Source organism: Pezoporus occidentalis, unplaced genomic scaffold, assembly GCF_034315485.1.
Source record: "Pezoporus occidentalis ecotype Australia unplaced genomic scaffold, CSIRO_AGI_Poc_V1 ctg7, whole genome shotgun sequence".
Lineage (NCBI taxonomy): Eukaryota > Metazoa > Chordata > Aves > Psittaciformes > Psittacidae > Pezoporus > Pezoporus occidentalis.
In genome coordinates, this window is record NW_026916052.1 from 8,173,369 (window position 1) to 8,200,125 (window position 26,757).

The window sequence follows — 26,757 nt, forward strand, 5'->3', positions numbered from 1 at the left end:
GGTACATAGGCTATAAATACGACTGTTGGGAGTGACTGAATGCCAGGACACAAGCTGAGCATCTGATCACAAGAGCTGGTAGTTTTGAGGATACTCCAGTTGCATGGACGTACATCATGTTGTATAACAGAGACAGGCTTCAGTAAACAAGCATCCGGGATAGGAAACTTTTCTTCCCTCTGTTGTCATCACAAGAGTTTAAGTTTGCATGTGTGTGTGTTTAGGTTTCTTTTTATTTCCTCTTAAAGGAACAAACTGTTCTGACATTTACAAGTCCATTAAGTGACTGGAGGGCAGGCAGAGCCATGCTGACAAGAGGAAACAGTCAGTAGGTGATGAAGTGGAATCTAGCCCTGAGTCAGTCCTTGGCTTGTATTGTTAGGCTGCGGCACTGTGAAAGGAAACACAAAGGGTTTAGCAACTTGGTGAATTTGTTTCTCACTGGGCTGTGACTTGCTGACATTTTTAATGTCTTGTGTGAGAATTTGACTGGCTGGAGTACCGTGTGCGTTGCTGAATGGTAATATTGTTTTTTTGGCCAAATGTGGCTAATTTTATTATCCAAATTATAATGTCAGCCCCTGGAGTTAGCTTTACAGACTCAGAAAGCTAAAGAAAATTAATCTGAGGGATGAAATTACTTGTCACTGTTTTGCTAACAAAGCACCAGCGCTTCAGTTACAAATTTCTTACCAGCGATTTATAGCAGAAAGCTTGACACAACCCTAGCTCTTTAGTGGCCAGTTAAAAAATACTAGTTTTGGAGGCTTTTATAAAGCAAACATGAACGCAGAGCCTGACTGGGCAAGTGTCATCTATGGGTTTTATAACTGAGCAGGATGTTTTTGGAAGTTTGGAGTTGTGGGAGTTCAGATTCCTGGCTTATCTGAAGTAGAAAGGATGCTCCGATACTGAAGAGATAGTAGGGGGTATATACATGTTACTATTCTTTCTTTCACAGTTAAAAACTAGGCTGTTCATGTTTATTGAAGTCATGTGTGTTTTGGTTTCTTAGTTGGTTGATTTTTGTGGGTTTCTTTTTTTGTTTGTTTGGGGTTTTTTCTTTGTTTTTTTTTTTTTCCCTTCTCCCTAGGAAACCCTCTTTTTGCAAAGAGGGAAAAGAGGCTGTAGTTTTAGTAAATGTAACATATGCTACTGCAGCACACATCAGAGGACTACTTACACAAACTGGACCTGGGGTGTTGGGGGAGCAGCTGTAGGAGCAAGGTCCCCTGGTGGTGTCCTGGCAGGCTGAAGCTGGTGTAGTGCTGAGAAGAGCTGTCACCTCCTGCTGTGTGCGTGCCTATGAAGAGGTTGAGCGCCCCAAGAGTGGGGTGTCTAGAACTCCTAGTACATAAAAGTTTTAAATACATTCCCTTTTCATAACTGTTGTTATCCTTTTACAAAGTCAGTACAGTTATTTTTGCTCTTTTTTTGTGCTTTGCCTTTATCATCTTAAGGAGTAAGCACATTAAAATAACACAAGACCTCAGACTTTGGGGCTATTGATTCTACCAGAAGCCTAAGGAAGGAAAAGGTAGAATGAGCCTTAGGAAAGCATCCTGGTATGCAGTTATGTACCAGTATGGGAGCGCTGGCAGAAAAGGGATAGAGGTTAGGGAATGGTATTTAGAGAGAGAGAGAGAAGGATGTTTTAAATTTCAGTACATTCAATACAAAGAGTATTTGCAATTAATGTAAGACATTATTGAGAGCTGGGCAGAGTACGGGATTGACTTTTGTACAAAGCTAGCTTCTTTTGTCCAGCAGTGGCAGTTAATCATCAGTCTGTTTAGTCTGTTCCTGGCTCCTAAAAAAAACAAAACAAAACCCATCATAAAAAACCCACAAACAGAAACAGGAGGTGAACAAGGTGTAAATATAATCAGTGTATTTGGAATTCGTATCTTGACTGCGTCAGTCTCCTGTGAGAATGGGTACTTGGTACCTGTTACCTGCTGGTACATTCTATCTGTCTTTGGAAAGGCACTCTTATTTCACTGAGGGAGTTGAGCAGGGTTAATGAGATCTTTTAGGTAACTGTATTCTCCAAGAACAGCACCTTGAATGTTAATGAGATGTTTTAAGCATGGCTTGCTGTGCATGCACTGTAGGTATCTTGGAGCTCTTTCAGAAAATTCTTTTTCTCCGTTGGGCTATCTTTGACTTCTGGGTGAGCTGGAAGTGCAACTGAGGAGTACGCTATTTTGGATCAGATCTAGATGGTGAACAGGAGAGGTACAGAAGAGTGAAACGATGACTGCTGGCTGCCACATTGCAGCAAATGTTCACTCTTCGGCATGCCCTAAACAAATTTTTCAGCCATAGCTTAAAAGGAGCCCAGAACCGAGGTTTCACTTTAAATTGATATGAACATTTTCATAGAGCTTATTCTTGCAACTGTTGTGATGTCTCATTTACCAGTGTGACTTCTTTTGTCTGGACTGAGCCATTGCTGCTATCCCTTTTTCATGTCCGTTGGGTAAAAAAAACTAGTCATTTGTTCCACTGCCCTAGTAGCCTGAATATAACAGATTTATAGCTAGATGTATTGGACATGAATTGTGTCAGTTTCAGATGCATGTTGGGCCAGAAACAGGAAATTTTGAGCTCATCTGCCTAAAGAATCTTTTGGTAGTATTCTGTGACTTTATTTATTTATTTATTTTTAAAATAAACGGGTTTTTAGGTACCCGATGGGAAGCCTGTGAATTTAACGCATAGGTGTCCTGCCCAGAATGTGCTGTAAGGCTGATTCTAATGCAAAGGTGTTGCTGTGGTCGCTAGCAAAGTTGAAACATTTGGTGACTCTGCAAGTACCGAAGTCTTGCAGAGGTTTGAGCGGCTTGACAGATTAGGCAAAGACTTCTCCCACTCAGTCAGGATAGTGTTTAATAAGACCTATTTTGAGCAATCTAGGATTAAGAAGAATGCATTTTCACTCATTGTTTTCTTCTTATTTTCTCTCTTCAGATGAACACAATGATGTACAGAAAAAGACCTTTACAAAATGGATAAATGCTCGGTTTTCCAAGGTAATGTTGGGTTGAAAGTATGGCTTTATTTTGATGGTTTAGAACGACATTAGTTAAATGTACTTTTACTCCTGTAGGATACTCCTAATAAAATATGTGATAAAACCAGATAAAATACTGTAATGTTTTTCCCTCTCTGTTTCCCTGTGCACATAAACGTTTGATACTATGTGTCTCATTTAAGAAAAAGTGAAAGATTCTATTTATTCATATATTAAAATAGTTATTTGCATAATGGTGTCTGTTCGTGTTTGGTCCTCTTTATATATTTTATTTCTACATGCAGTTTTCTGAGGGATATTACAGGAAATTTTGAACCTCTGTTGCTGTATTTACTCTGTGCTGCTGAGTCAGCTTTACTCATTCAAAATACTCTGCAAACCTCCAGTTGAAGCCACCTGGTTTTGCTACTTGAGTCTTGGCTGTGAAATTTTGTATAATTACTTTCCCATTTTGAATTTTCCTTGGTGCTCATGCTTTAAAACGTTTCCTGTTTTAATTCTCTTTACTGACTGGAAGCTTATTGAGGATCTTGTTTTGGAATAAGAAAGGAAGCGGTGGTTGCTTTGGGATGCTGTTTAAAGCCTGGGTTTTATGCTGTTCTGCTGATAGTGAAAAATGACACTTAGCCCAGGAGCATGATGGTTGTTTGAGGTTTCCTTACTTTATAGTTTGAATGCGTGAAGGAACCTGGGCTATTACCAAAGTAAACTCGTAATTGTTTTCTAGCCAGCATGGTGCTGCAAGTGGATAGCTATAGTTTGCACCCCGTTAATGAAACGAGGCATGTATGTGACATCCTGAAAGTAGGTGTAAGTATAGAAGCAAAAGAATGTGTATGTGTAGTGTTTGGTTTGTTTATCTTCTTAAGTGCAGCAATGACAGTGCTATAGCAATGAAAGGCTGCCTCTGGAGCGCTGCTCTTCTGAAGTTCTTGGTCAGCAATGTAAGAAATTTTTGCCTTCTTTCCCTTCCTGTGCAACAGGACACCGGGCAATGCAAGGCTTGTGGCCTTTGTTGATTCACTTTGGCTTAGGTTTGTCTTGATTGAAAGCTGATATCCTGCACTCTTCATCCCATGCGTTCTTGGCTAGTTTGCTCTTCAGGGAGGAGTGTGTATGGATAACTGGCTGCTCTACACTTTGCTTTTGGCAAGAGGAAAGACAGTCCTGCGGGAGGAGGGTTAGACAGGGTGGGATCTTGAAAGCGGTTGAAATGTGGTGAGAAAAGAAGGACTGTTTGTAGAGACCCTGGTGTAAAGATGGCATAAACATGGAAATGACAGTGATACTGCTGATGTGCTGTGTGACTTGTTTGTATGTGTTATGGACATCATGTTGAAATAGGTAAAACTGCTTTCAGTCTTTACGCTTGTACACTCATATTTTATAAAGTGGCATTTCCTTTTATACCATGTATTCGAACAAATCTTGCTTAGCTCCTGGATTTCCCTGCCATAGGGTATGGTCAGATACTCATTTGGTTTGAAGTAACTCTGTAACTTCATGGCCCATTAAACCACCTAAAGTTATGAAAGCCATGCTAATGATTAAAGAGACTTGTATAAAAGGACATACTCTGGACTACTGCACATCCAATTCAAACTTGAGCATTGCTACTTTGCTATGACAAGACTGTGATTTATGAAGACTGGCATGTTCAGATTGCAAGGAAATTGCTGGTGTTAAATAGAAATCACCTCATGTAAGAAAGTCTGTTTTCAGCTGTGCCATGAAAATATAGAGAGACTGATTTCAGTCTTATTGAAGTTTTTGCATTTATCAGGTCATTTGGGTTGTTTAAAATTCCTGTTCTATAAACTAGATTGATTCAGCTGTTTAGTGGGATAGAGAGATTTTTAGAAGCTGGGTAAGTGTAATCTGACTTACCACTTTCTTTTCTGCAGTGCAACTGAGGAATTTTGTATGGAATTGCAATGTTCACTGAAAAAACTTTGCTTGTCCTTCCACAATAATTATATTGTCATTGCCCTTCATTTAAACACACAAAAAAATAAGCAGCAAAGCCTCTATAAGGTAGCTTGGCATACAAAAATCCAAAAATTGTAATTGCATAATGTACTGAAATTTGCTGAACTTGTTTTAAATCAATTAAATAGGGCTTTAAAAGGATCTAAAGGAGAGCAATGTCTTTTCTCATCAGAGAATAGGAAGATGAGTGAAACACAGTACATATTTCAAGTATGCTGTGAGGTATCTCCTTCGGGCACTATTATCTCTATTCAGTATACTATTCAGAGAGATGTTTTTGTTTTAGTTCACAGTACAGTAACTTGTGTTTGTGTTCTTCATTTGAACTATGCTAGAACAAAACACATCTTATTTACATGTATTTTTTTAAATGAAGACCTGAACACATTTGAAGTGGATTGAGTGTTAAGGTCAATAAATGTACTCAGCCAAGCATCAGTGCTTGCTGTACAAATCTTTCACTTAGTAGAGCCATATGCAATACAATTCTACAAGCCTATGATGGTTGTGTAGTAAGGATATTTTGTTAAAATTAAAGAAAATGAAAACAATTAGATAAATAGTCTGTTGTACCAAGCTTTAAGCAACAGGGAAGTTTGCGTTCAAATCAGTATTAATTCAGAGAATCACAGCGTATCTTTATATTAAACCATGTGATGTTTTTCCTTACTGTGTTTTCTGTTGCTCTGACCAGTCTGATTGTGAGATTCAGCTGTTTTCCTGTTGTACAGCTACGAATTAAGGCATCTAGTTGTACGGATGTATGCTCTTCAAAATCTACAGAATTGTGTTTTCCATCCTTTTTTCTATCCCTTTCTCCCTTTTTCTATCCCTTTCTGCCTTTCTGTTTTCGTTCACTTATGCTTGGCAGTTCATAAGTATTAATTGATCTATTTTAGAACACCTTTCTGCAATGTAAGAGTACTCTTTTCACAGTGTACAGCTGTTGCAAATAAAGGTAAATAACACAAGTAGCTACTAATTTTAAGCGCCCAATCTGAGATTTAGGTTAGATTATCCAGAGGATTTGATATTTCTGTAATATCCTCATATAAACTAGAGCTCTTGTGATTCTTATGACAGAGCTCAGAGGGTTCATCTCTTCCGCAGACTCAAGCAAACCATCTAAACCATCTAGTTGGTTTTCAGATGGAGCTTGATCAATGTAGAGAAGGGACTTCAAGGAGATGCCCGAGTCAGCAAGGCCTGGTCTTAATGATATAAGAATGTCTCTTAATCTGGCACACAGTGATTACCTGTAAAATTGAGCTTTAAATGGTTCTGATTAGTTACAGGGGAACTCTTGGCTAAAGATAAAATTTGAATTCAGGTCCGCAGTATAACTTACTGCTCCATTAACCATATGTTATTTGCTACACATAAGTAAAAGGGGGGGGAACAAAGATTATGCAATTGACCCTAGTTTTGATGTTTCTAAATGTCTAAATAGTTTTAATCTGTACCTATTTTCATGGCATGTCAGCAGGCCTGGGAATTTTAGATCCATCATACAGACCTTTGGACGCTTCCATGGATAATTATGTAGCACAGTAGCTGGATATTTTCACTCGCAACTCTAGAAGGCTTCTACACTTGATAGGCATGTTGAGGGAGTCAGGAGAGTTGTGTCCCACTTTATACTCTGCAAGTACAGTATTTTCTGCCCTGTTTACTTTCTTTGCTCCTACTTTCTAACCCACTTCTCCTCCTTGCCCCCCTTACTATTACACCCTGTCATGGCAGAAAGCTTGCCTGCCCAGCAAATCCCAGCAAATCTGGAGTTTTGCTCAGCCTGCCTATCTCATTCCCACTTCTGTCTTTGCCACTTAGTTGCTTACCCAGCAAGACACAGTTTTTCTTGTTAAAGTATTAGACCTGCTCTGTCTGTCCTTCCTTTTCCCCTTATCCCACTCTAAATTTCCTCACCTTTCCAGCTCTTACAGCATTTGATGCTTGTGTGGTCAGATTTGATGCTTGTGTGGTCATGGTCAGTCCTATTTTTACATCTCTTTGTCTAATCAGTCCTAGCTTTGACCTCTCTTCACCTTCTTGCAGGAGTAAGTCTTTGCTGCCTTTCATGTTCCCATTTTCCAAGGTGGTACTTTTCCAAGCTTGCTTTCAGATTGGTTACTCTCTTCCGCTATTCCTGAACTTGGCAGGTAGGACCCAGAGTCAGGTCTAATGACTGACTAATAAGAAAGATGATACCCTAACTTTTAATTTAGACTCATGGAATCAGATCTGTCAGAGTCTGTCAGAGCTTAGGGCTGTCACTCTAGAGGAAGTTCACAGATCCAGTATGGGCAAATTGAAGCTCTTCCCTTTCCCCAGAGAATCGTGTCTTCATTATGATATGGAAGATTTTCCACAGGGATGACAGAAATCTTTTGTTGCTGTGAAGGTTGTGCTCTGTAGAAAGAATATAAAAGCCTGGAGATGTTTGCAGTATTCAGTGAAAATGACACTGGATTTCACCGCCCCTCCTAGTCATAAGTCTTGGGTATGGATGGATATTGAACAGAGCCAGCTGGGACATTGTTCCAAGGTGTCAGAAACTGCGTTCAGAGTCCTTTGATGCCTGAGAGCTCTGCTTCCCTTCCTTTTTTTGTCATGTACTGCCACCTCTTTGCAATCCAAGCTCTGAATTTCATTTCTTTTATCTGCATTTACAGCATTCTTGTTGCATGTATTTCTGTGATACTGATCTTCTAGGTCCTGTGCTTGTGCCCTGATGTCTGCATTGATCAGAAGCTGCAGCAGTGGCAGGACTTTGAGATACGACCTGCCAACATGGGTGAGGCCAGATCTCTCATTTTTACAGTGTCTTGAGCTCTCTCCTGCTCTACCATGTTCCAAAATGCATTTCAGTTAAAGAGCAAAGAGGCTGAGGTGCAGCTTGGGAGCAGACTGCATCCTGCAGGGCTGAGCTCCAGGTTAGCCTGCAAGAAGGCAAATGCTCAATGCTGGAGCTGCTGTGTGTTTCCTCTCCTGGGTCTCTTGGGCCCCCTCCCCTGGAAGGACACCACATAAAGATGAGAAAAGACAGGCAGTAGGCAAACTAGTGAGCTGTACTTGGATTACGATGTGGTGGCTTTTTATGCATTTTAAAATTGAAACAGCCTTTCTCTCATTATAGAAGGCATTAATTAATTTGCTAACTGCAAAGTCTTATCTAACTTTCTGAGTGGTGTGCTATAGAGATCTTTTCCAGCATTTTTCTTCGTTAATTTTCTCCTTTCCTCTAAGGGTTGTTTTACCATAACAGTAAGTGTCAGACCCAAAACTTCTGAAGGCAATTTGTTGCTCCAATGCTGTCTCTTAGCAAACATGATAAATCTTTTTAAAGACAAAAGCATACCCATTCAAGATAAGTAATTTCACATGACCTGAGATACCTGAGGCCGAAGACATTTCAGAAGGGATTTTTCTGGGGAAGGAGAATTATGGAGTTCAATGTGTTAGTCATGGAAGAAGAGAGATCAAAAAGATTGAGTAGGCAATTTTCTCTGTTGAAGAAGACACCTAAGATGGTCTGTAGTCCTTTTTCTAGTTCATTTTTTTTTTTTTTTTGGTGCAAGCAAGGAAATACTTGACTGCTGGTAAAATATTTTCCAGTCTAATTACTCCTGCTGTTTTCCACTGCTGAATTAAACTTTTAAAACATAACTTCACTCAGAGATAGTCAGAGCTTATAAAAAATTTGGCCTTAACCTGAGAAGCAACCTGGGTGAACAAGAATTAGTGTTTGTATGAACCGGCCTTGAAAAAGTCAGTTTTTGGTTGTCTTTTTATTTTTTTTAACTGGATTACTCAGTCCCCTCTTCTGAGAAGAGGTCAAATAGCGTGTGAATTAACCAAGATGCAGGAAAATAAATCTTTTCTTCTCTAATAGGTTATGAGAGATAGTAAGGATGACTAATTTCTAGCATAAAAGCAATAGCAGTTCACAGTCTCTCCCAGATTTAGCAACAACATAGGAATTGCCAGTTTCCTGCCCTCCTTTCAGCTGTTCTAAGAACAAGGTGTGGGCAGCATCTCCCTTGCTGGACTTCAAAGCTTGCTATGGTATTATAGGCTGTAATTATTGCTGATTTTGGTTAATGCTCTCAGCACTGGAACAGAGCTTGACTCTGGTTCACTGTCTCAGTTATCATCCCAGTTGTTGGAGTATTTGTGTTTGTGACCTCTCCAGGCACTAGAGCTGACCCTTGTAGAGGCACTGAAGCAAACCTGTCCCTTTACTTGTTAATCACTAAGGAGAACAATACTCAACCTGGTCAGCAGGATTATTGTTTTTTTTAAGGAACCAAGTTACAATCTGTTTAGCTGTCTTAAAAAATAAAAAAAAAAGGGGGGGGGGGGGGCAGTGGGGTGTGTGAAGGAAGGAGAAAAGACCTTCCAGTTTTAGAGAGAAATCGCTAATAGTGATAAGAAGTATGGTCCCAACTTCCTCTGATGGTAATGATATATAATGAGGTTTAATTGCAAGCTGAGGTTAGTACCGTTACATTAAACATAATAATATAAACTTAATGTAAATACATTAATTGATACACTGGGGAGAATAAAAAGGACCCACAAAGTTACTGATGCCTTGTGTTTGTTTTGTTGCCTTGCTACGTCTGATACTTGCTTTTATCTGTTTTCCCTCCTCCCCATCATGTTGTCAGTCAAGTATTTTAGGTATTTTGTGGATTGAGCTATCTTTAGCTTTTCAGCTTTGCTGCTTCTTAACCTCACGTCTGTCATCTAGTAGAATCAAACTTCCCAGCATATCTCTGTGATGAGTCTGCCTGCCTCTCCCCCCTCCCCACCCCAGTCTGGAGTTTTAAATAACTATTTACTTGTTGTAATTATTTTTAAGCAGTAGTAGTGATATATCGTCTATAAGGTGTTTGCCTCTTGTGATTGTAACATCCTATTTTTTACTTGGTATTTGAATTCCTAGTCTAGGTACTAATGTCATGTATAGATGCCGCAACTATGTGGGTATATTCAGCATAGAGTAGAGCATACTCAACTAAAATACCATATGTCACAGTATAGCTAGTATTTACGTGCACTGTACTGTAACTGCTGCATGTAAGTGGAAGCAGAATGGAAAAAAAGCATCACATTTGAATAAAAATACTTATGTAAACAATGACTATGGTCTTAGATTAGAAATTGGCAGGATTATTTGTTGACATAGTTGTTTGCTTTTTGCAATGACCTTGTTGCTTTTGGAATTGTTTCCTATATTGAGTTTCCATATACTGGCCTCATGATGTAGCAGCACTTGACATGCTTCTTAGTCTGTATTGGTCATAATAAAATGTAGTTCTTGCTCCTTGTGTTGTTTGTAATCGAGTTTAAAAGTAGGTTGTTACCTACTGGGAACAGTTTAAAAGTAGGTTGTTACCTACTGTTCCCTGGGAATGAATTTGAACACTACAAATGGTTCATGTTCTAGTTTAGGCACTCAACCTGTTCAGTACTTACCGTTTCTCAAGAAGAAGGGGAGAGAGGTCTTTGCAGCTCTATTACTATTTTGAACTATTTATTGAGCATCTTATTGGACATTAAAAATAGCAATATGTAGGTTAAAAATAATTAAAAAAAGACAACTCTGACTTTCATATAAGATCGGAACAATCTGGTAGAAAATCAAAATGTACTGCTTCTCATATCATTTTGGGGTGTTTTCGTGTTTCTGATGTGGCAGATGATCTAAATGGCAACTAGGGCTTTTCCCAGTACTGCTCTAAGCAGCCACAATTCTTCTGCATTCCCCTGGTGGCTGGTGAAGGTCATATGTATGCTTTTACAATACGTGTTACTTCCCTGGTGATAGCCAGCATGCATTACTGTGAAACTGAGAGGACCTTTCATCCTGTTTTTAATGTCGTCACTAGGAGGTCTGAATCAGTATCACTGAGAAGGATGTGAAATAGAGGTGGATTATCTCATACTCTCAGATATCTTTGGCATTCATTTGTTGGAAAAGAGTCTAATAATGTATCTTCAATAACTATAGATTTACAGAACAGGTAACTATGATGACATAAGACAAAACTGCGTGTTTCTAGTTCAACAACAAGATAGACATTAAAACTTCGGTAATGGTTAACTTTGCATATAATTTCATGTTCAAAACCAATATATAAAGAACATAAATGGCTGTAATAAAGTAATAAATAATAGCTTGTGGTTTAAAAAAAAGGAAGCTCTGTGTAACTGAAAATTTGAGACTCCTGTTAATTCTCTGCAACTCGGTCTAATTAGATACAGTTCCCCATTAGCAATAAAAGAGAATTAAGAATGTTCTATTATAAAATATATTTAGGAAGATTGTTGCTTTGCAGCTATATGCGGTTAAAGTAGAGCAAACTGTAAATGTCAATGTCTGGTCTTTCTACTGTCAGTAGCATTGGATGACTCTTAAAAAATCTGAAAAATCTGGTCCGGATTTTGTTTATATCCTCCTCCATTTCCTGGGAATGCTTCCTGGCAGAGAGAAGGAATGATTTCTGCACAGTCATATTGGCTGGCCTTGATGACCCTTCTTTGCAAGTAATCCTAGATGCACACAAGGAAGTGTGAGTCACCCTCTTAAACCTGATCCAGGTAGAGGGGTTGAAAGATGGCAAACAGGCTGCTGCAAAGAGGAGATCACTGCATGTGGGCTGTCCTTCCAAAAGGTGATGGTGTCTCACTGGAATATGCAGAGCCAATGCCCGTAATGACTAGTCTTGCCACATACAAGACCTTGTGGTCACTGCTCAAAGATCATTCAGACACCATTGCTGCTTGCTGCTGCCCCATGAGAGATGAATCAACAGAAAAAGTGTTTTCTGCTGTGGATAACTAGCTAAAGTTCTTCTTTGTCTCTGCCCTCCACTACTCATGTTAGCACAAAGGCTGGCACCAAAGTGTTTGTTGGAATAAATGTAACGTGGTGGATTGGACCTGGTTCTGATCCTTGAGCATGAACCCTGTGGTAGATGATAAATATGTCACCACACAAAATATATAGGCATACAAGCAGGCCTAGACCCAACTACTGTCTCCAGCTTCTCTTTCTCTTGCTCTGCTTTCTTTTTCTTATTCTCTTTCTCTTTCCCTTATGCCAGCCCCTGTTGAAGTGAATAGTCTCCTTTACTGCTGTCAGTGCCTGTTTACAGCACTGGGAAACCCACATGGCCTCTTTCTAAGCCTGTTGCTGTTTTATCTGTCTTATCAACCCCCTGTCTCTACTACGGCAACGTGTGCAGCTCTGCTGGCAAAGCCTCTCTGGCAGGCTGTGAGGGGAAAGGTTTCAGCCAGTGTTGGGCTTTTTTTTCTGTCACAGCAAACATAAGCAAAGCTGAGGAAAAACTACCTTCTGTTAACTGATAAAAGTGAGGGGGATGTGGATGTTTTACACCCTGAACTGGCACAGTTCTCCTGTTATGCAGTGTCCTTTATCCTATTATTGTAGTATAAACTGGACCCTATTTTGTCTTTGAGGAAGGACCCATTATATGCCTCCTGTTTGTACAGTACTTAGCACAACTTTGGCTGCTCCTTAAGCACTTAGCAAAGCAACCGTGACTAGCCATTTGCCCTTGCTGAAGGGCTCAGTATGCTTTGTCACTCAATCTTCTGAGGCAGATACTTAGATTTCTTGAGCCATTATGCTCAGTGATGGACTGATGCTCCTTATGGGATGCTGGTGGGGGGCTGAACTGCTTTGTACTTGTGTAGTCTTTAAGTATGCGGAAAGTGAGTAAAATACTGTTAGTTCTGAAAAGGCGAAATTTAGCTTGGCTTAACATACTGTATACCAGGCTGGACTTCACAGAGAGGGGGAGAGAAAAGCATACTTTTTATATACTGCAGATACATGCATATATTTGTATGTGTGTGTATCTGTGGGTACAGACTTTTTTTCAGGTCAGATTGCTTTCTGGACCTTAGGAGTGAGCAGTATGGGTGTGGGCAGGGGTGGCAGGGGAACCAATCTACAGAGCCCCATGCCTTAACCTGTAGGGTGGGAGAGGACTTATGTCCTGCCCCAGAGCCCTAGCCTGTGCTGCAGCATGCCAGCCTGCCCCAGCACAGAGTTGGTCCCAGGGCCTCCTACTCCACCCCAGTGCAGCTCAGTGATGTGCTGCCTCCAGAGGTGCCCTGTGATGAAAGCTGGGGCAGTGGACTCACTGGAGCATGGTTTGGATTAGGCTTCCTGACTTAGAAGCACAGGTCCAGCTCTGTTGGCCACGTGTTGTGTTCCCAGATTGCCTCTGCCACAGCAACCTTCCTGATAGCCTCAGTGGTGGGTCCTACATGCAAAGAGGTGGGGCTTCACATCTGTTTTTTCACAAAGAGATGGAGGTGATGCCAGCAGCCTGGCCTGCCTCTGGGCTGGCAGTGTCTGGTGCAGGAGGGCATGTGTAGCTCTCCTGCCAGCATGGCCAAAGAGCTTTTCCTTGTCTTCTCTTGGGAAAAGGATGTATGGGACCATCCCTTGGGCTGCCATTTTAAAAAATTATTTTCCAACTCCTTTCTAAGCTGTTTAAACTCTAAGAGTCACGTAGCTGCCAGAGGCTGGGATACATAGCTGTTCTGCCTGGAAAATGAAAGTAGAAGACTTCCACAAGCCCAGCAGGTTGCTAACTGCATCCCAGGAAAGCCTCGTGGCATCCAGCCGCACTGGCGGCTAGAGGAGAGAGCAGTTACGTTCCTGATTGGAGACTGTGTGGCTCAGATAGCAGATCATGTGTAGAAATGAATGTCCAGGTGTGAGGAAAATGTATGGGTGGGAGGAAGCAGTGTGAGCAGAGGAGGGTGCAGCACGTGCCCAGCTTCCTCTCCCATTGCATCAACACCACTGAGGGCTGGCTCTGTGCCCTGATGGGACAGCTGGGGCTGCCTGGGTGGCCGCTGCCACCCACTGCCTCCATGTCCCCAGGTGAGCGTGGGAAGCTGGCGGCACAGGTTTCCAGCCTTCCTGACAGATTATGCTGCAGTGGAGGTGGTGAAGGGCTTGGAAGGGTGGGTGCTGCAGCCCTTTCGTAGCCTGCTTCAGACACCCTGTAAAAGTGCTTCCCATGAACTGAATTCCTTTCCATACAGAGCATTTTGCTAGACTTCACTAAATACAGAGGCTTTGTATATTGCTGTGTCTCTGTTTTGAGGACAACAGATACTTTAATAAACCAGGAAGGAGTATCTTAGATTGCAGAAATAATTTAATAGTCATTAGCTGACTGTTTAAACTGACAGCAAGATGTGGTGCTCTGATCTGTGAAGTGGAAAAACCATTCTCCTGAGAAAGCAAATCTGAATTATTTCTACTGTCACAGCAGGGTGCATTGCAGTGGGCTGAGACGTACAATGACCTGTTGGAGTGGGTGAAAGCAGGAAGTCATTTGGTTTGTTTTCGTGTGTATGAAGTGAAGGGGTGGGAAACGAAGAAGGGCTGTATACTCAACACTCTTGTTGCACTGTATTAAATGAGGCATCTTTCTGCTTTGTCAGCAGATCCAAGTTTAAAAATAAAAAACATCTGGACCTAAGGCAATAAATTTATTGAGGATATGTATCTATAACATTCTCAGTTTTGGTGTTATTGGTTATACATGTGCGTTGTTTTAATTCTATAATTCTATAATTATAAAGGCTTTACTGCTCTTCTCTGGACACATGAACAATTTCCTCATGCCCATGCCAACTAACTTCTAGTATCTTCCATGTGGTGATGCAAATCAAACTTGAATCAAATATTGCTATCATCTGGAGTAGTTGCACTATGGCTGATCTCCTCCTGTTATACACCATAAACTGTACATAAGGCTACCTTGCATCTACTCTTAGGTATTCCAGTTCTCCTGCTCAAGCGTGATTTAAAGGTTTGGTTATGTTGCTGTGCAGTAAAGCATCTGATTCATCTGTGAAAAGCGCATGCACTAGGAGGAAAGCCTTGTCCCTTGCTTTTCTAGAAAGGGTATAGCTGAGCTTAGGAAGTGGCAATATGTAATGGCAGAATGTTGTCAAACATTGATATTTAATGAATGCTCCTATTTGGTATTGGTCTGACAGCTACATAGCTTTATGCAGCCCTTACCTAAGTATGTGTCAACATATGTATATACACATTTTTAAGCATGACTTGTAAAAGTAATTGGAAAATAAATTTGTTAGAAAAATTATTTTCAAAACTAATGTAATATCAGACACTGGGTCTAGCATCTGTGTATTTTAAGTGACCTTAGTTATACAATTATTCTTAATGCTGTTTAGTTGGTTGCTACTATGAGTTACATTTAGGCATGTTTCTGTGCAGGACATTATGGCTCTATAGCTATTTAGCTCTGGTTTCTTGTGATTAGTTTTAGTAGTTTCAAATCCATTTGAAGTGTGCATTTAAGAAAAACTTACGAATTTTGGGAAAAAAAACAGACTTGTCAAAAAATGGTGCTCAGTGGGCAATTCAGCGCTCTTTCTGATTTGTTAGCCAGCACTTGGCAATTACTATCAGCTGTCAGGGCAGGCGGAGATGAGTGAAGGTAGGAGAGTATGTCAGCTAAATCATGTCATGTGAGATGGGCTTTTGACAGCCTTCTTTCTGAAGAGCAATGTTATAAAGCCAAGGTGGTAAAAAAAGGCAGTATTGAAGTTTTAGGTGCTACTTAGAAAATATTTTTCTTCTCAAATTGGCACTTCAAAAGGACACTGAAAGCAGTAACTTAATTGATCTGGCAGCCAGCAGATGAATATTACAAAGCATATGCACTTACTTAGCTGCTGGCTGCCTGTGTATTCTCCCTCTGCACTATATAACACTTTTCCTTGTTAACTTTGTTATGGTCCGAGAAGACAAATAGACTAAAAGGGAGGATGGAAAAGGTTAATATGATTCTGCTGTCATCTACCACCATTCTTGTACAAGGATTCTCTACCCTGTAAGAAAATTAATGTTAGAAATATGACTTAGAGTAGCTCTGAGTTTCACATCTTTCTTCTTTGTCCAAGGTAGAGAAAATGATTAATTTGTTTCAATGTATATTACGCCTTTTGATCTACTCTTCTGTGAGAAGAAGTAGCAGCTCCCTACACAGAGGTCAATACCAAGTCCTTTTTAGTTTTGTGGGTTTGTGTGGGTTTTTTTTTTTTTTTGTTTTTATCTGAGAGAATTTGTCCAAGTAGTTTCTTCCTTTAGGTGCAGCAAGACTAATTCATTCTTTCTAAGTGACTCCTCAAACTTGCTGAGTTTTTGCTTTGCCATCTTCGCAAAGCAAATGTTAATGCTTCGACCCTAACTTGAGCCAGGATGTGCTGATTTGATTTTGCAGTACCAGGATTCTGATGCACAGAACCGTAGAGATGGGGAGGTAAAAAAAAGACTGAAGAAGGGAAGGGTGCATTTCTGATCAGTATCACAGTCCCCTAGCTTTCATTTACTGCATTCAGTGCCAAATAAGAGTGATTTGATAGACAAAAAGTACCTTTTTCAGGGAGATTCTGCTTAAACACTGGTTTATTACTGCTTTTGTTTCTTCTGCAGAGTGGGAAGCCCCCAGTTAAGGACATGTTCACAGATCTGAAAGATGGAAGGAAGCTTTTGGACCTTTTGGAGGGTCTGACGGGGAAACCTCTGGTAAGAGAAATACGTATAAGTTATATTTCCATTTACTGGAAGAAAAACCCAAACCAAACAACAAAAAACTCCAATGAATAAACAAAACACATACCACAAACTGTGGCATGTAATTTCTTAAATTTATTTATTTAAGAACCTATTTTTCTTGTAGTGTGTACTTGCTCTCTACAGTTCTAGTGAAATTCCCATGAACTCCACTCATGGGATATAGGGTCAGGCTGAAGTTAGCTGTATAACCCTCTCTTGAGGGATAAAGTACTGTTTAGCAATAGATGCAAAACCAGTGATGTTATTCACATAGTATATATTTTTAATAGAGATCTTTTAAAAGTCTGCTTCTAAATGATCTGGCAGAGTAGCATTTATCTGGATATGTGTGGACTTTTTCTCATGAGCTCATGAAAGATCCCTCAAAGAAAAAAGAAAGTAAAAAAGACAGCAGCTAACAGGCGATGCAAAGATTTGTGTCCCTGTTGAAAAATCCTTTGTGATCTACAGGTAACAAAGGGCTGAAAACTACTCAAATCTTGCTTGGGGAAATGTGTGTGTGAAAACTCTTCCCTTGCTCACATTGATGCCTCTTCAGATATGAGGCATGGTGAAACCTGTGCAATCACTTGGGTTAAACTCTTGATTTCATTATTAGAATAAATCTCAAATTCATTTATTTACCTTTCGGAGGACCTTCAGCCATTTAAAATTTAACCTTGCAAGCTTACTTTGTTTTTTCAAACAGGTGCATTTCACTAGTACTAATGATTTGTGGTCTGATTTGAAGCATACTGAAGGCAACAGGATTTTTTTGGTTTCTCATTTTGATGATTACCATGGTCCAAGTTCAGCTCTGTGCTCTTGCATGGTCATTTTCTGCCACAGGAGTTAAATTGAGGTGATTAAAAGCAAATGGAGTGGCAGGTATTGTCAGGAGTTGCAGTGTGGTTTGTTTTTTTTTTTCCTGGTAATAAAAGGAAGGGAAAGTCAGGAAGCGTAACTCCTTCTCAGTATGCAAAGATTTAGCTGGCTTTTGGTGCCAGAAAAACAAATTGCTGCTTGTTCCCTCTTGGGAGCCAAAAAATTTCAACTACTCTGGCAAGCGTTCAAACCCCGCAGATTTTCCCCAGGAACTCCCACTTTGCTGTTGTGTTGCCAGTTGATAATTCTGCAGATGCTGGGAATAAAAATTCTGGATGGACTTATTGAAAATGAATATAAACACATTTTGAATCCAAGGCTTGTCCTGTGCCTTGAATTTATGAATAGTGTTCTGACCGTTTTTAATTTCTATACTTTTGTGGATGATCTTGTTAGGATTTTTGTTCCTACCTAAAGAAAATACAAATAAAACTCTTGAGGAAAATCAAGACAAATTTCCTGTTTGGTCTGTCGTTTTCTTTGGCCTGTCAAGTTAATTCAGATATTAACAGATTGTAATTTTTATTTTCAGCCTAAAGAACGAGGTTCCACACGAGTACATGCCTTAAATAACGTCAACCGAGTACTGCAAGTCTTGCATCAGAACAATGTGAGCATTTTTTCCCACAACTTTATTGTTAGACCCTTTAATTTATTCCTGCGTGTAAAATTCAGAATTAAGAGAATAAAGATTTTTGGTAGCTAAAATGAGAATTCAGTGAGGTGGGTAAACTGGTTTTGGTTTTCTTCATTCGATGTAGAATTTGGATGTCTGACAGTTTTGTGAAATCTTGAAATGCTAACTTACTAATGGTATTAACTAAACTGTATTTTGTTGAGATATGACTGGAAGCTCTGCTAGGCATGAACCTAGCAGGACAAAAAACTGATTTCAAGTGATGATGTATAACTTGTGCAAAAGCGTGTGAGGGTCTGACAGGTTCTGTGTCCTGCACTCAGAATCCAGGAGGATCTTTCCATTGAAATCTGCCAGCTTTGTGTCAAATCCGTGTTTCTAATTTGGAGTTTTGGAACCTGATCAGAAGAACAAACAAGCAAGCAAACCGCAATCCTTGAAAAACAAAAAGTGTTCTACTTCTTGCAGATGTTTTTGCTGCCTGGAAGCCAGTAGTGCTGTAGTAAAGTGATTCTGTTTTTCCCCTGAAAAACAGCTCCTGATAAGCGTGTTCTCTCTAGGTAGAATTTTTATTTGCAAATGTCAGGGCACTAAAGTAACTTAGTAAGAACATTCTGTCAGTAAAATACATCAAATGCAAAAAGGGATTGACATGTGTGTGTAAATTTCTGATTGAAGAGTGATATGAGCACGCTGTATAATACTGCAATTTCCCCTCCTTGTTGGTGGACTAGTGTGATAATTCTAGAAAGCAGCAAAAGTTAGTGGTGGGTTGTTTGGTTTTTTTCTTCTTTGAGGCACTGTAAATGTTGACTAACTTTTTTCTAAGGATAAATAATGAGTCTTTCCAGCTTGCAATTGACTGATTTTATGAAAATAATAAATGAAATAAAATCAAGTTACAGTTATTAATTAGTTTATCCTTAAGCTGGCAGGATCTGGGTTTCTAGATGTAAACAGATGGTGTTAGCTGAAGGTTGCTAAGGTCACGTATGTGATTTATACCTCCTGCTTAACTTCATTAGAAAGTGTGTGTGTGTTAATATGAAGGGAAAAGGCATCCGCTGAAAAGTAGTTATATTCTGTTGCCTGAGCGTTTGTGGGCTATACAATATTAATAATTTGTGAAACAATTTATTAAAAGTATTTAAATATGTATCACAAGGATCAGACAAGCCTAGGGTGTAGATGTTCAAGTGATTCTGTGAACCTCATCCATCAGATGAGCAGAATGGTTCTAAGTAATTTGGCATTTTGCTACCCATTCTTAGGAGTGTTTTTCTTCTATTACAGATGAAAAAAGCTTTTGTGATGGAATTATTTGATTTTTGTGCCCTTGACCTTTAATTGTGGTCTTGCTTTCTGCTCCTTGTGTTCTAGAGTGCTTTCCAGTGTGTTTAATGATCTGCAATGGTGATTCTTTTGTCCTGTTTTTGCCAGTTTACCTTACAGTTTTCTTAGAATACGTGTCCAGTACTTGCAAAGAGTATTGCTGTAAGATTGGGAGGGGACAATCCACAAATCCACAAGCTTCAGTAGTATGTCAAAGTATAATTTGTGGTTCTATGTTAATTTTGCAACACAGTTTTAATTTGATTCTCCTAACCAAGAGACCTATAAGGAGCTGAAATAGTCAAGATGGTATCTGAGAAGGAATTGAGGTTACAAGCACATTTTGCAGAACTTAAGCTGCTTGTTTGTGTGTGATAAGAGGAAAAAACATGCATGGAATACCGTTATACCTGTATGTGTCAGCAATATCCTCTAGAGCAAAATGAAATTTTATTCTTGTGTATTCCATCATTGTAGGCTACATTCACTGAAAGCCAGAATGTGGGCTCTCTCTGTGACTGGTCCTGTGACTGTCTCTATTGTTTAATTGCTTGCCACCTCCTTGGTGCAGGTTTTGTCCCTATGACTAGTTCTCATCCCAAGTGATGTACAGATACAGTTCTTGGTGTAAGCTGAGAGGTGTTCCTGGTAGGCACTGTGGATAACAGTTTTGAAACGGATGAGAAAGGAAGAAAAAAGCTTTCCTATCAAAGTGAAATGCATGTGTTCTTTGCCTCTGGGACTGGAGATGCTCCTGGCTCCAGTCTGTTTACAAGAACGAAGCCTGACCATCTGCCTTGTGTGGGAGTGTGTCACAGCATCTGCTATACATGTAGATACCTCCCTGGGTGTATATACGTCTTCTGTTGTAGGCAGCTGTCCCTAGCTGGGTTTGCAGGGGCATGGAGGTAACTAGTGCAGTGTGCTGCTGTTGACTCTTCCAAAAGGTGCTTTAGAGTTAGTGCTGTTTTTTCTGTGTTGGCTGAATGGAAACCTGATGCCCCAATTCAGTTTAGACTCTAAAGTAGCACTAAGTGAATAGTGTGGTAGTGTTTCTAAGCTTTGCTTCTGGGAGCCGAGTACCCGATGCAGGAGCAGGTAGCCTCTTCTCTCACTTACTAAAGTAATTTCCTTGTATCTCTGTGTTTATATGTTTTTAATGATCAATTAGATCATCACCAAGTCTGTGTGGGTTCCTATGCCAATAGGAAGCTTGAAAATTTATTTTTTCCCTTGAGCTTTTGATCTCCTTGCATAAACTTGTCCCATTTGGATGCTGGTTCATGCAAAGGAAAAGCCCATTCTTAACTGCAGAGTTTTCATGGTTCTATAATATCTCTGAGTGTGTCTAGGAGCAGGACTGCTTAACTGTTTTTGGTTTTGGTTTTGTTTTTTCTTTAACATCAGATCCTTTGTGTTTGCATTTCTGCTGATCGTTTTTGAATGCTGGTATGCATCTGTATATTAGAAGAGAGGATAAAACTCTTCCAATGAAGTATCTTCTTTGGTGTTATCTTGTCATGTTGTTTAAGTGGTTCTTATGACAAATTCAAATAGATAGTACTTTTGTCCTTTTCAGTTCCCTCTTTCAAACTACTTCTTATTTAAGAGCACTTGATAATGCGTGGCAGGACAGCCAGGAATATCGGATGGGGTTGTGACTTGAATCTGTGATAACAGTGTTTAATATAGAGTTGATCTGACCTCTCCAGGTGGAGTTGGTGAATATAGGAGGAACTGACATCGTTGATGGAAATCACAAGCTGACACTGGGGCTGCTCTGGAGCATTATCTTGCACTGGCAGGTGAGAGGCTGCTGGGAGATCTCTTCCTTTCCAGGAATCATGCACTTTGATCTGCTGGGATTCTAACGAACCTTCCTAGGGTTCTGATGGCAGAAAATACTGCTTCTATTTTAGGCTGGTAAATAAAGGCAGGCCAGTGTTTGGTTTCTGATCTCTGTCTATTGGCTGCCTCTTGTGATACGTATTCTCGTGTGTGCTCAGTTGTACTCAGCCTCTCAATTTAGTTCCTGCTGGTGTTTAATTACAGAGAGGGTTTTCAGGCTGAAGCATTGTATTTATATTCCTTCCTCAAGGCTTTTATGTGCTTCTGTTAACCAGTGTTTTATTATCTAGGTAGCTGTGTTGGACTTGCATCTTACATGCTGCTTTATAGGTTTGTTATTCAGTCTTAGAGGTTGAATTTTGATCATGGTTTATCCAGGTACCTGGGATGATCATTGAATTGACTTGAAGGGGATTTGGCAGATGCTTATGAATAGTACCCAAACAGCAAAGTACTTTTGTTAGCTGAGCAGATAGTCTCATCTTACAGAAAACCTCTGCAAATTGTATTTTTGGGGGTTGCTTGCTGATGGAACTGCAGCACGAGACTGAGAAATACTATACGTCAAGCTTAGTGTAGGCAGCACAGGGGAGGATTATAACCTAAGAGTAATGTGTCATTATTGCATGAAGCATTGCTGGTTCTTGTAATCGGTAGAGGGCACAGATGGTGTGGAGACTCCTATTCCTAGATTTCATGTGAGGAGTTAGATTCATAGCTTTTCATAGGAACGATGGTTTCATGATTTGTGAATAGCTTGGTTAAAAGGTTTTGTAAGCAGGGAAGTGGAGAACATGGCTGTAAGGTGTAGTTGCTGCTTTCTTGCAGGTGAAGGATGTCATGAAGAACATCATGTCAGATTTGCAGCAGACCAACAGCGAGAAGATCCTGCTGAGCTGGGTTCGGCAGTCCACGAGACCTTACAGTCAGGTCAATGTTCTGAACTTCACAACAAGCTGGGCAGATGGACTTGCCTTTAATGCTGTCATCCACAGACACAAGTAAGTAGCAAACATTTTATCTTAGACCTAGAAAAGTAAGCAGCTTTTTCCCCATGTCTTCATGCTTGAGCATTCGACAGCTTCTATTTCAGTGTTTGCTTCACTGATTCATTGTTTGTTTTGTTTTTTGTTTTTTGTTTTTTTGTGGTAATAATAACAGTAGACAGATATTACCAGAGCCTTGCAAAGACTGGAGGCAAGGCAGCAGTATAACTCTCTCAGTTCCTCTACATGCATGCACATTTGCTAATTGAGGTGGATTTACATCCCACTTCGTATGCATTACACAGTGAATGTGCTGAACGGGCCTCTGCAGGGGGGGTTGACCACCTTCTTCCCCTGTACTTCCTTCCTCCTGCTCTCTCTCCTCTGCAAAAGGGAACATTTCTTCAGGCAGAGTTTGCCATATCATTTTAGTAGGAAGATACAGAAGCTTCAAAAGGAAGGAATAAGTCATCCTCTGTAGCTTTTCTTAGTTTTTGAATATACCTGGCTTGAAAGACAATATATGCAGATCTTTCAGGAGAACTGTTGAGCAAAAGAATCAAGAGGTAGTACAATACTTTGGGTAGCTGTAGAGTATTCATTAGTTTGTTCATTACACTTTATAAGGAATATTGTTAAAGCTTCTATGCATAGATCTTTTGTGTTCTTTCTGATTTTTGGAGAACTCTTCAGTAGTTTAAAGAAATCATCCTTACAGATCCCTATGAAACTTTCATGCCATATTCTTGCTTTCTTTTTTCAAAGCTTTTCTTTGAGATCTACCTCTGAGCAATCCATTCTCACCCAGCTTACCTGAGATGAACTCAGCTTATTGCTTTGCATGGGATGACTGTTCTAAATCATAAATAACCATTTTAACATGGTAATGGTATGGTAATTTCTAGAATTTATCCAGACCTCCTGGCCACCAGGTATCTGGCATGGCAGATGCTTAATACCCAGAATTTTTATACCCAGCAGATACAAAGTGTTGGCAAAAGCATGTGCTGGTTTTGAGCCTAATGTTCTCTGCTCTCAAGTGACCATCTGGCCTGCGCTGGCTGAAACAATAGTTTCTGTCACAGGCTCGCAGGCTTCAGGATGTGTTTGCCTTGACATACCTGTGTCCCTTGCAGACCAGTGCTGGCTTATGTTTAGTTTTCATGGAAGCATAGGTTGTGCCTGCACCATGCTGAGGCCTCCTTGAAAGTTTGGAAGGACTGCTCTGCAAAGGCAGAGCAATACTAGCAGAAACTCAGTGGAGTTTCAGAAGTATTAACAAGTTCCTTCTCTGGATGATGTGGGCTCTACTGATGGCTTTCATACCTGCATAATTGCTTGTGGATGCATAGCTCTGCTGCTGAACATGTGAAGCTTTGTGATGGAGACAGTGCCAGCTTTAGCAGAAGCAGAGAGAGGTAGCAAAATTGCTTTCAAGTTGTTTGTTATCCTTAATGTGTTGTGACTATATTCTTGGGCTTTGTGGGATCTGAAGTCTGTGAGCTCTGCCCCTTTTTCAGAGCACTGTTAAGTAGCAAAAGCCTCTGCTGAAAACTGTAGCTTGAGTAACTGTGCTTTCCTCTGGCTTCCCAAAATTTTTTGGTTACCTGGCTCTGCTGATCTCTGAGCCTTTTATTCCCTCTTCCTGGAGGCCTGGCAGCTGCATATCAGAATTCAGCTTTTCTGTCCCAGGGCACCAGCCCTTTAGCCAGGAAGGCACCAGTTCCCCTGCAGTTCTGAGAAATCTTGAGCTGGGTTTAAATTTAGGTCAGCTTTGACAGAGAAGCTTTAAACGGCACTTGCAAAGAGCAAGGGGATTGGGGCAGGCTGCAGAAGGACAACAAAGCTGTTTAGCTTGCCCAGACAGTAGTGTTTCCCTGCCTAAGGGCATTTTCAGTATTGCTTCTTTTTTAATTTAGCTTAATGTGACACTTTATATAGGAGAATTTTTGTGGATCCCATTAAGAGGTTTAGTAGTTTGCTTTCTTCCTTATGTATCTGTCAACAATTGTTAGCCGTGTTACCTCTTGGCGATAATATCTAGTAACTTAGAAACACTTGCTGTACTTCATAAAATTATATGAGGTAACAGGGCATTTAACATTTTACTGTGCTGGTAATATTAGCTTAGGTCCTCTTTGAATTGAATGCTGCTCTATGATATGATTTTCTTGCTCATAGGTAAATAACTTGATTGTATTTCATTAAAATTTGTGTTTCTATGTCAATGTGCAGGTAGCACATGTACAATACACTTACTACAATGTGCTTCTCTTTTCCATGTTCACCCTACCTTCTGCTGGCTTTTTGCTTCTCAGACCTTGCCAGCTTATGGCTTTGCTGTTTCACAAAGCATAGTGATTTGACAGATGTTAAAGCGATACTCTCAGGTCAACTTACAACTGAATTAAGTATTAAAAGAATTAAAGGCAAGCCTATCTCTTCCTCCCCAAGTTCTGCAAAATACAGAATTGATAGCACTGTTTTAATGAGAAGCCACTATTACAGAGGAAAGGAAATATTTTAATTGCATCTGTGCTGCTGTAGTACTGGGCTGATTGTGCCCTTTTGGTGTAGGTACCATTAGGAGGGAGCTCTGTTTGGTGGCCCTGTTTCCTGCTTCATGCTCTGCTCTTTGCCCCTGAGACCTGCCAGAACAATTGGGCACATAGCTGGACTGGAGATTCGGTTTGGGTAATGCTGCTGTGAGATGAAGGCTGCTGGCATTATAAATCGATCAGCTCCTCAGCCTGGTTTGCATTATGACTCTCATAAGCACTTGTAATGGGGTGTTTTTTAATGAGGGGAAAAAGGCCATGGGAAGGGTGAGTGAGCATGAGTGGAGACTGCTGCTGCTCCTAGCTGTGATGGTCTGGGGTGGTCACTGAGCTACATCACAAGTTTGGAATGAGACTCTCCAGGAGCAGTGACTCTTGATTATCCAGCAGAGCCTGATGCAGAAAGCATATACTAACAGTAATGCTGGGAAAGAAACAGTTGAAAAAAAAATGGTTCTGGAATAAATCTTAAGCAGAGTTTGGTAATTTTCTAGTTAGTAATATTTAATGTCCTGTTGCAGTTGATGAGTGTATTTATAGAATACATGGAATGAAAGGTTGATGTTGTGGTGGACATGCAGTCAGTTAATTGATTTCTGCTTAACAGTTTGTCACCAATAAAAAGAAAGCACATATTTGTGTTTATGCATTTGTGTGTGTGCACTTCTGTTTATTTTTTTATATGTATGTTTATCATTAAATTACTTGGTCAGCTACCTTCATATCCATAACTTCATATTCTGCATGGTATGGAATTTTTTTCTTCAGATAGAATTTACTATTTTCTTTCCTGCTTGCTTTTTTCTTTTAGACCTGAGCTTTTCAGCTGGGATAAAGTTACAAAGATGTCCCCAGTTGAGAGACTGGAACATGCTTTCAGCATAGCCAAGAACCACTTAGGAATTGAGAAACTATTGGATCCTGAAGGTGGGATATGGTTATTTTACTTAACTAGAAGGTTTTTCTTTCCCTTGAAAGAAATTTCTTGTATTGACATTTACTATGAATACAAATTCTAACAGTTTTGTGCAGTGATATTTTCTTTCAAGTCCTTAAACTGCGGTTTAAAAGAGTGTAATTTGTAGGGTAAGGGTATGTCTGTGTGTGTATGCTTCAGCCTCTTGAATGTGGGGGTTCAGATTGACTTACCATTCAGAGACAGTATACAGAAGGTGAAGGTGGTGCCCTGGCTTTGTTTTATTTTAAATAAGAGTTCTATTGTGCAAGGGTCTCTGCTTCTTGAGAGGAAGTAGAACATTAGAATGGAATATCTTAAGAGCTCATGATCTTTTGTTCTTTATATATACATGAATAGCAGTAGCTGCTAGAGCTATAAGTACTTAGAGGATAGGAATGCTTATCAGGAAACTTTTATGGCTCCTCTTTAAACTCTTTCATACCGACTTCATCATGTCAAACATGGCCTTTAAGTTAAAGCTGACTAAAGGCTACTTAAGACAAGAGCCTGTGATTTACACTACATGTAAAATCTTGCTATTCTAAGTAACAGTTTAGAAAAGTAGCATTTTCATTTATCTCTCCCCAATTGTATCTTTTTGATGCAGATGTTGCTGTACAACTTCCAGACAAAAAGTCTATTATTATGTACTTAACCTCTTTGTTTGAGGTCCTTCCTAAGCAAGTCACTATGGAAGACATCCGGGAGGTGGAGACTCTTCCAAGGAGATATAAGCAGGAATGTGAGGATGGAGAGTTCAACATGCAACGGGTGTGTTTGTCATCAAAGTTTGTCTGACTTTTCCTGAGTTGTAATTTTAGCTGCTGTTCAGGCTTTGTCTGGAGAAGGCAGGATCACAGTTGAGAAAATATGAAAAATC

The 26,757-nt window shown here is 40.0% G+C and overlaps 1 protein-coding gene across 4 annotated transcripts in view; it reads left to right on the top strand.

Moving 5' to 3' along the window:
- The window catches only part of UTRN (utrophin), a 368,969-nt gene that overhangs the window by 54,917 nt on the left and 287,295 nt on the right, over positions 1 to 26,757 (top strand). For all 4 annotated transcript variants that reach the window (XM_062641830.1, XM_062641829.1, XM_062641831.1 and 1 more), the window contains exons 2-8: positions 2,974 to 3,035; positions 16,551 to 16,643; positions 18,091 to 18,168; positions 21,240 to 21,332; positions 22,204 to 22,376; positions 25,731 to 25,846; positions 26,485 to 26,648. In XM_062641830.1, the coding sequence (XP_062497814.1) occupies positions 2,974 to 3,035; positions 16,551 to 16,643; positions 18,091 to 18,168; positions 21,240 to 21,332; positions 22,204 to 22,376; positions 25,731 to 25,846; positions 26,485 to 26,648 (779 nt within the window). The remainder of the gene's footprint in view (positions 1 to 2,973; positions 3,036 to 16,550; positions 16,644 to 18,090; positions 18,169 to 21,239; positions 21,333 to 22,203; positions 22,377 to 25,730; positions 25,847 to 26,484; positions 26,649 to 26,757) is intronic.